This window comes from Musa acuminata, chromosome BXJ3-7 (assembly GCF_036884655.1).
Source record: "Musa acuminata AAA Group cultivar baxijiao chromosome BXJ3-7, Cavendish_Baxijiao_AAA, whole genome shotgun sequence".
Lineage (NCBI taxonomy): Eukaryota > Viridiplantae > Streptophyta > Magnoliopsida > Zingiberales > Musaceae > Musa > Musa acuminata.
The window spans coordinates 7,872,945-7,882,629 of NC_088355.1; the positions used below are offsets into that span (position 1 = coordinate 7,872,945).

Below are 9,685 nucleotides of genomic sequence, written 5' to 3' on the forward strand. Positions count from 1 at the left end.
ATTTTTTATATAACAAAATATTCATATTTAATTTATTTACCATTTTTGTTGCCTTTTATTATTATATTTAAATTTTAATAAGAATTTTTTCTACGAAAGAAATATTGATAAAATATAAATATCTTTTGTATATGGAATTTGTGTAACTAATATCAATTTGTAATTCGTAGCCAAAGTTAAAACCGCATATAAATATAATTTTTCAAAATACAATCATCATGTTAAGTAGGTCGAATAGATAAAAATACAAAAAAAAAAATTTACTCAAGTTAGAATCTGGATATATATATTTCATTTATACTCAAGTTAGAATCCTCTAAATGAGTGCCTAAATCCAACATAAGTTGGATTGGACAGACACAATACCTGAAACAAGTGATCCATTGCAATCCCTATTCATGTCTTGATGAACCATGCCAAGGACAATCAACACCATCTAATGAGTACAAGCACAGCATTGTTGTTCTGAGTTAGGTAAAGGTGGACCATGGTGTCTCCACCAACTATAAGAGGAACCCAATCCAACCAAGAACCATCACCAACCTTTTCCTCTCTCTCTCTCTCTCTCTCTCTCTCTCTCTATAGGAGGTGAGGGGAGGTAAAAGGTAAGGATAAAGGGGAAAGGTCCAATCTCCTCACCACTGTGTGCCAAAAAACACTTGGGGCCTCTCCTTTCTCCGTATCCTCCCCTACTCTAAAGAAAGGATGGGGAATACATGGCACAAAAGACATGATGGGCCAAAGCTCAAAGTGGTGGGGGTGAGGAAGGTGGCCATCATTTCCTCGAGTGAGTCCAAACAAGCTTAGCCTTCAATCCTTTCTCTCCCCTCAGCAGGTATTTATATCCAGTGGCGCACACAAGACATCATCGCCAACACCTCCACACCACTATTTCCACCATTCCCAGCTTCCCCTCATCACCCATCCTTTACTTTTAACTCCTTGTAGCCTGTTGAAGGCAAGCCAAGCCTACTGTTATATCTATCTCCTTGCATGTCCCTCCACTCCATCAACCTTGAGGAGGCAGAGGTGCTTCTCTCTGATGCTGCAAATCTTGAAGAAGAATACATATTAGAGGGCAACAAACATGTCTCTTTCATACTAAGAGAAAGAACCAAGCACATTAAGTTTTGGATCTGGCTGTCTCTTCTTGCCTAATCTTCTTCTGATAAGGTACAGCATTTATTTATTTATTTATTATTATTTCTTGGTATCATCATGGTCATGATTAGCATCATTTTGTTTTCACTGTCATCAATTGCATTATTGCTATTATTTCTCCATTTTTTTGATTGCTGAGGCTATTTATTTATGTTTTCCTTTTGTTATTAGTCCTTACGGATTACAGTGATTAGATGTGACAAGACCAGCATTTCATAGTATCATGGGATATTGGCTTGTCGAGTATTCGCCTACCTGTAATGCTTTGGCACATTTCCAAGGCCTGTTGTTGGTTCTTCGTGATTTGAGTCTGCTAATGTGTTTGATTTTGTCTCATCTGAGCTATCTTTCGGAGGTGGCCAAAGCCAATCTCGATCTCGTGCAGCTGCCAGAGTTGGATCCGTATCTCTGGTTTGCCGATTATGTAGATTTGATTCTTCTTCTGGTAATCGTTCCCTCAGGTTCTTCCGTTCTGCTTCATGGAAGGTGAGGCATCCCGGGAATCATGTCCTGCTTCCTTCCACCGAACCGAGCTTGCTGGATTGAGAGCGATTCCTGAGGACACTAGTGGTTGCCGAGAAGGAAGCACATTAGTCTCGCTGGACGCCGTCTTGCCTGATGACCTACTGGAGAAGGTCTTCTCCTTCTTGCCCATCGTCAGCATCATCAGGTCGGGCTGTGTGTGCAAAAGATGGCACGAAGCTGTACATGCCGGGAGACGTTCGTGGATTGCCATGTCGCCGCAGAGGCCATGGTACTTCATGTTCACCTGCAGCGACGACGTGGTTGGTGGCTACGCCTACGAGCCCAGCCTCCGGAAGTGGTACGGCTTCCGATTCCCCTGCATCGAGAACAGCAACTGGTCCACTTCATCCTCCTGCGGGCTGGTCTGCCTGATGGATGGCGAGAACAGGAGCCGGGTGTTCGTCTGCAACCCGATCACCAAGGACTGGAAGAGGCTGCAGGATGCGCCCGGTGGTGAGTTCCCTGACTACACCGCACTCGCCATGTCCGTGGACAGGAGGTCTCACGGCTACGTGGTCGCGGTGGCAAAGTGCAAGCAGGTGCCGCAGGACTACTACCAGTGGGACTTCTCGATCCACATCTACGAGTCGGAGACTGGGACATGGGTGACCGCTATCAGAGAAGTACTGGTTGGATGGAGGGGAGGGGATGAGTGCGTGATCTGCGATGGAGTCCTCTACTCCTTGATCTACCCCACAGGTGTTCTGGGAAATGCCGAGTCCAGACACTGCCTGGTTATGTATGATCTCTCCACGAGGTCTTCTCGCACGCCGCTCATGCGCATGGCCATCCCTGTCCCATGTTCGCTGACCTGCGGACGGCTGATGAACCTCCGGGAGAGGCTGGTCATGGTCGGTGGGATCGGGAAACACGACCGGCCGGGCATCATCAAGGGGATCGGCATCTGGGAGCTTCACAAGGAGGCATGGCGAGAGGTTGCTCGGATGCCCCACAAGTTCTTCCAGGGGTTCGGTGAGTTGGACGATGTCTTCGCCAGCAGCGGCACCGACGACCTCATCTACATACAAAGCTTTGGATCCCCGGCTCTGCTCACCTTCGACATGAGCCTGAAGCAGTGGAGGTGGTCCGCCAAGTCGCCCGTGACGAAGAGGTTCCCCCTGCAGCTCTTCACTGGCTTCTGCTTCGAGCCCAGGCTCGAGATCACCTGTTGACCTGTTCATGGCATTCGTTACAGCTTTTCCTTGTTAGATCCACCGAAACCAAAGAAATCCAGAAGATGTCCATCTCCCTCACAGTAGAATCAGATCAATGCATGCCTCCAAAAAGTCTCTTCTTTGAGACTTGACTTAGTGTCGGTCAACGAACATCAAATCATAACATCTTTTGCCAGCTTCGTCTCTGCAAAGTCAAGGTTCTTCAGGAACAGTACTATGTGACTTATTGCTGTGTAAACCAATGAATAATAAGCCATGCTTTCCAATTTCATCAGGTGAAGATTACAGGAAGGCATGCCTAGAAAGAATGCGAGGGTTGTCTGTACTCGAGATCTCCGGTGATGGTTAAAGCTGAAAAGGGAGGGGGGGGGAAGTTTCAGATGTTGAAATGATTAGCAATGGTACTCTCGGAAGAAGAAGGCAGAGAGAGGGTTTGGAAGGTTTTGGCATGTAACAACACAGGAAGATTCTTTTGCTTCCCTAGAACTGAGAGGGTAATGAGCTGAGAGAGAGAGAGAGAGAGAGAGAGAGAGAGCACTGGAGCCGAGGAAAGAATGAGATCATCCATCCTAGGAGAAGGTACACTAGTTAGAGAAGGTGGTTGTTGCCCAGTGGAGAAAGAAGAAGAAAAGAAGAAGAAGTGTTGGCATCAGGTTTTGGTGTGTGTGCGGAAAAGTGTGGCTGCAGGGAGCCTTCAGTCCACAGCTTCCCCCATTTATGGTCGGGGCATGTCAGCTGGTGCACACAGGCAGCCAAGGCCACTGTCTTCTCCACCAACCCGTCAATGCCACTGCTGTCCCCAACTGGATCACCAGCAGCCATTAAAAGAATGGAAACCTACTGCTGCTTTTTTTCTTCTTCTTTGTTTAATTAACTCAAAAGCAACCAAAATGATTAATACTATGAAGATTGGACATACATACACAAATCTTGAAACATAGAATTCTTAATGATTCCCACAAAAAGAAAAGCTACATAATTCATTTCCATTTGTAGGGAGGGATTATTTTGGTTACATTTTTTTTCTTTTCATTTATTTTCTCCCCAGCTTAAAATTGCACTTCCAACTGCACTTTCCATCATCTCTTCTTCTTCTTCTTCTTTCTTCTTTTCCCAACTACATGACTTAGGATTAAAACCCTCTCGGAGATCATATCATGACCCACTTCGATTTCCACATGTTGAGCTCATGCAAATGTGATGTGCATTAATGAGTTGCATTAATGATTCGACAATTAATGCCGTCGGGCTCACGTCGGGGTGGCGGGCGCGAATCTCAAAGCGACGCCTTCTCTATCACGTGAACCCATTTATTACCATTAGCATTCTATCCCTTAGCTATGGTGGTAGGAAGTAGCAACCTATCCGTTCTCTCTCTTCGGTGTCTTACTTCCCATTGTCCAAACTTATACATCTCGACTATAAGTTTGATTGGCATCAATAATACAATAGCAATAATATTTAAGGATTGACATTAATAATTATAATAACAATGATAAAATCTTAAGTTTTACCTATTTGAGAATTGACATCAATAGTAAAATGAGTATATTATTTTTAATTTATTTTGGGTTATAAAGCCATTGGTATGATTGAGTTTTTCGAATGATAGTTTGGTTTGAACAAACGATGAATCGATTAAAAATTAAAACTAAATCGGAATTAGTTTTAACCATTTCATTTCAAACTAAAATATCACATATCTCTTCAAAGGATCAAATAAAATAAATGAAAATAGGTGCACCATTGATGACATCTGAAAGATTAGCCATCTTACCACCACAAGGGAGAAGAATTTGATGAAGCCAAATTTGATTTGCCAACAAATTTTATCTTACCATCCCATCTCATGTATCTATTGCCAACAAATTACAAATATTAAAGGCAATTATTCATAGGGCATTTAGTATAGAGGAAAAAAGCTTACAAGTGAGCCATTATCTTGAATATTAGGATATTTGTAATATAATATTAATTATTGGAAAATTTTTATATATTTTTTATATATAATTTTAACTTGTAATTATTGGAATTTTTATATTTATATATATACTTTTTATATATTAATTATTGGGAAAAAAATTATTTAGATGATAAATATATGTCAACTTGACCATTGGAGTCAACCTCCTATAATTTATAAATTATAAATGAGACAAAATATGATATTAATTTTATTTGATTGAAAAATACATGAAAACACACATGAGATCGATACAATCTACCAAAACTTAAGTTTTCTTAATTTTTAGTTGTTTTTGTTTGCTGAATCCAACATAAGGAGACGATAATAATAATAATAATAATAATCTAATACATCACGGGAGTTATTGCACGAATCTCAATAATATTTATTAAGTTCATGCATGAATCTCAAAGCATCCTCAATGGCGATGTAAATTCCTCCTATTCTTAATCGAATGAGTTATAATACAACGAGTTATAATACAACCCCTTCGATTCGACTCGATTGTTTGAGTTCATGTGATTATTGATCTAATTATCGTATGATGAAATCTTTTTCGAATCTCAATGTGAGACAATCAACTCGACCAAATCATTCAGTTTAAGGCAAGTAATGATATCAAGAAATTTGAGATCGAAGAAATTCCGATTGTCTCGTTCTTGCTATATACTGACCTTCGCTTGGACTAATACCAAAATCCCCAACCAATTCATGCTTAATCGCGTGTCATTATTCCTTTACCTCATTCAACACTTGGTTTAAATGGACCGAGTGCGAACTGCGTTGAGTTAATTCACGACTCACGACACGAGGGGCTGGTCTACAAGGGAGCCGTGGCTCGAGTCGGGCAGTACCTCGTGGGGGTAGGAAGGTCAAGGGAAACGTAGCACTGTGGCACCATAGGCAAAGATAAATGCAATTAAAGGTGCCCAATTAATTCCCAAATGCATCTAATTGGCGAGTCAAAAACCCCAAAGCTATGTGTTGAATTTAATGAAACAATAAAGGAAAGTTAATTAGCGAGTTTAAAAACCCCATTAGTGGATCCAATATAAAGATTAATATTTTTTTTAGTAGGATGAGAAAGATTTCAATAATCATAAAAAAAAAAGAACAATTTGATTTCGCGTAGTACATAAACTTTAAGATTCGGGGTACGGAATCTGATTGTTTTATAGGTACATGTCCGTATCAGAATGGTTTCGGATTCGGATCTTAAGTGAATCGAACCCGATAACATGTTGATGAGCATAATAAATTAATCTTATAAACCCGACCCGATTTAAATAAATAAACATCCCGAAACTAATTAGAATTACAATTAATTATTACCATGTGGAGCGCCGAGCCGTTGGCCGATCCTATAAAACTGCACGGCGACGCCTGCTCTGTAGCCTTCTCTCTCTCTCTCTCAGCTCCAAAACGAACTCACTCGAATCTCTCTCTCTCTCTCTATCAATCTTCTTCTGTGTGTTTTGTACTGCTGCTGTTTCGTTACACGGAGCAAGCAGAGGCTCCACCAATACAAGCCCCTGCTGCTGTTGCTGCTGCTACTGCACTGAGCTACCAGAATTAGTACTACCCAATCCAGAGCTGTGCCTGCTCTCCTGGGAACGCTTCTCCTGCCGAAACCATTCCCTTTTGAGGTACCAAAAAGAGCTCAGTTTGCCCTTTGAACCTCTCCCTTCCGTCTCTCTTCCCCTCTCCTGCGCGTGGTGGAATCCCGTAGGGGGTGAAAGGGTGTGATCGTCCCTCAAAGGTCGCAACTTTCCTGGAAATTTCACTGCTTTATTGTCTTCAGCTTCCCTGACTGTTTCTACCGTTGTATACTCGTTGTTGGATGTCCAAGCCATCCGATCAGTCTTTATTCGCCTCGCCTGGGGGATATCAGAGGAATCGCCCTTTTGTGGCTTCCCATTTGTTCGTTTTGCCTCTCTTCCCTCTCTCTGATCGCTTTTTGGCGTGGAAAAAGGTTGGATTTTTATGGTGGGAGGTGTTGGGTTTCTGGAACAGGGTCGCGGCGGTGGGCGAAAGCAGAGCACATGCCGATTTAGATGGCCAGTGGAGTGAAGCGGAGTGAAGCTTGTGGTTTCGTTCCTCTGCCGCTGAGAGCGATGGAGGCGACGCCTTCTTTGCCCGTAGTGCGCGGGGAGCACGTCGACGTGATCCGGAAGCCCCTCTCGTCGCTGCCCGCGCCCCGCACCGTTCGCTTCTTCTGCGACGACTTCGACGCCACTGACTCCTCCGGCGACGATGACGAGCTGCCTTGCCAGTCCCGCCGCGTCCGCCGCTACGTCCAGGAGATACGGTTCGAGGCCCGGCCCTCCTCCGCCGGCAGGAGCAACAAGGGGACGAAGGCCGTCCCCGCGAGGAAGAGGAAGGCCCCGGTCGCGGGCGAAGGGGACGGGAGCGTGAAGCGGTTCCGCGGCGTCCGCCGGCGGCCGTGGGGGAAGTTCGCGGCGGAGATCCGCGACCCCTGGCGCCGCGTCCGGGTGTGGCTCGGCACGTTCAACACCGCCGAGGAGGCCGCCAAGGTGTACGACTCTGCCGCCATCCAGCTCCGCGGGCCCAGCGCCACCACTAACTTCTCCCGGCCCACCGCTGCCGCCGCCTCGCCACCCAAGAAGAACCGCTCCGACAACAACCTCGCCTCCGTCTCGGACGCGTGCGACTCCAGCGACGAGTCGCGCAACCTCTCCTCCCCGACCTCTGTCCTCCGCGGCTTCTCCTCCTCGTCCTCCTCCTCACCTTCCGCCACCTGCTTCAAGGAGGAAACCGACACGCCGACACCACCTAAGGCGCCAGACTCCGCCGGCACGAGGAGCTTACTGAAGGAGCTCGGCGACTTCCCGCCGTTCCAAGAGGTACCGGCGCTATTCGACGAGTTCCTGGACACGTGGGATTCGGAGCCAAGCTACTTCGGCGACTCCGCGCCGATCGGCAACCTCGCCGAGGAGATGACCGACGCCCTCATCGGCCCGAAGCTGGACCTCGACTTCTTGTCGTCCACGTGGCAGAACGCCGACTATTTCGAGGACATCGGCGACTTATTCCCGATCGACGCTCTCCCCGCCCTCTAATTTGGCGTCGTGGCTGTCAGCCGAAGGAACGCGGCTTCCCCCCTCCTTCTCGCATCCCGATATTTGCAGTTTTGCCCTCCAACGTGTCTCCGTCTGTTAACGGCGACGGAACGGAATCCCGTGCGCTGTGGAAATTTTCCTTCTCCTCTCTAATTTATATTGTACATGAGAGAGTTTGTAGCTGCCACGTTAAAAGGAGTACTTAAAGTGGGATGTTTCGAGGACAGAAAGCTGGCTTTGGGTGGTGACCACACACACACACACACACACACACTCTCTCTCTCTCTCTGTTTTTTGCTGCCAAAAGTGAAGCATGGCCTGTGAAACATCTCATCTCTCTTTCAAAACGTAGCTTCTCTTTGTGTTTGTCGATCGATGCTCCTTTCCGATGAGATCAAGCACATCTTTGCTCAACTAACATCGTGGTGGAAGCATTTGTCAGCATGTTTTCATCGGTCTGCATGGTTTAGTCCCTAAATATGACATCCACTGTTCATCTTTTGTACATCTGTGCTCCATGAGATCTTCCATTTTCCACGTCAGTGTCATTCCAAATGCTCATTCAAGTCACTGTTTCCAGGCAATCCAACTACAGGCAAATGGAAGATTCCAAAACAAATCCATGGCTGGGGTTCTCTGTACCATGTGGTCTATAGTATGTTTTGGGTCTTTCGGGTACATGGGGTTTCTCGTCTGCATCTGAAACCATCGGTGGGACAGAACAGTAGTGCTTTCAATTCTTTCCACAGATTTCTTCTCGCACACCGAACAACATTGACTTGCCACTCCAGCTGATTGGTTCAGGCAAGGTGCAGAGCAGTTACACCAGCTGTAGCTTTGGATCTTTGAGCCCGATTGAAACTAGACATTGATGGCAGATTCCCCGAAGGTGTGACATGCATCGTCCCATGAGATGTCAGTGACTGCTCCACTGGGGGAGCAGCACCCCAGAGCTATTCATGCTTACTCCACCAGTGAGATTATGTGGAGTCCATCTGTCTTGGTCAAGAAGAAGGAGCCCAGACTTTTCAACTCGAACAATCTCAATACATTGCTGTGCCGTGTGTTCCCTCGAAGATGTTTGTTTAAATGCTCCTGCAGAATGCTGAAAGATGTAATCATACATCTTTAAGAGGTTGCCCAATGGAAGCGTAGCACACAAGCATCCACAATCAAAGAAACAGAAGGAACTATTTGCTCCAGGTTGCTTGCAGTCGCTGACAAATCATTGTTGTGTGTGGGATGAACTCAATGTGAAGAAGTGGAACAAGAGGATGATATTTTGAGACTTGAGGTTGTGACATAACTTTCTATAGTTATGCCTTTGTCTCACAGATAATTAGTCTCTGTTGTGCAATGATTCAGTAGGTGCAATTTGTTAAGCTCAGGAATTTTTTCTTCTTCTTTTTAGAAAATGTCAGAATCCCTGAAATGAAAAGAAAAGAAAGGATAAAATCTTGGAGAAGATGAGGGACCATGGTCACACTCTGTGGTCCTTGGAAGTTTTTGTCATTTCACAAGGACATGGCCCTGCACTCCAATGTGTAGATTGTGTCAGACAAAATCTTTGATCCTGAGTAGCAACCATATATAGCTGCAAAGTGGTGATGATGATGATGATGATGATGATCATAGAAGCAGTGGCATAGTTGCATCTCTCCTCCAGGTTGAATCAGGAATTTTAACTGCATATTTTAATCCCCAGAATCTGAGAATGATTGCAACACCTATCTATCTAAGTCTGGTCTTTTGTATTTTCTTTGATCCCTTTTGACTTT

At 45.1% G+C, this 9,685-nt stretch overlaps 2 protein-coding genes across 3 annotated transcripts; both read left to right on the forward strand.

The window, feature by feature from the left end:
• Positions 1–884: 884 nt before the first annotated feature.
• LOC103991345 (F-box/kelch-repeat protein At3g61590-like) lies at positions 885–3,078 on the forward strand. The gene is made up of 2 exons (XM_009410764.3): positions 885–1,173; positions 1,623–3,078. Exon 2 carries the CDS (start codon positions 1,641–1,643, stop codon positions 2,856–2,858), a length of 1,218 nt encoding a protein of 405 aa, XP_009409039.1. The 5' UTR covers positions 885–1,173; positions 1,623–1,640; the 3' UTR covers positions 2,859–3,078.
• Positions 3,079–6,239: 3,161 nt separating this feature from the next.
• LOC135643112 (ethylene-responsive transcription factor CRF2-like) lies at positions 6,240–8,163 on the forward strand. Of its 2 annotated transcripts, none has more exons than XM_065159708.1 (2): positions 6,240–6,586; positions 6,841–8,163. In XM_065159708.1, exon 2 carries the CDS (start codon positions 6,882–6,884, stop codon positions 7,905–7,907), a length of 1,026 nt encoding a protein of 341 aa, XP_065015780.1. In that variant the 5' UTR covers positions 6,240–6,586; positions 6,841–6,881; the 3' UTR covers positions 7,908–8,163. The 2 variants fall into 2 exon arrangements, with proteins under 2 accessions (XP_065015780.1, XP_065015779.1); XM_065159707.1 differs by having other exon boundaries at positions 6,240–6,473; positions 6,841–8,162.
• The last annotated feature ends 1,522 nt before the right edge of the window (positions 8,164–9,685 follow it).

Bases quoted from the DNA above. Each gene is read 5' to 3' on its own strand.
- LOC103991345 (XM_009410764.3), top strand. From the start codon at position 1,641: ATGGAAGGTGAGGCATCCCGGGAATCATGTCCTGCTTCCTTCCACCGA.
- LOC135643112 (XM_065159708.1), top strand. From the start codon at position 6,882: ATGGCCAGTGGAGTGAAGCGGAGTGAAGCTTGTGGTTTCGTTCCTCTG.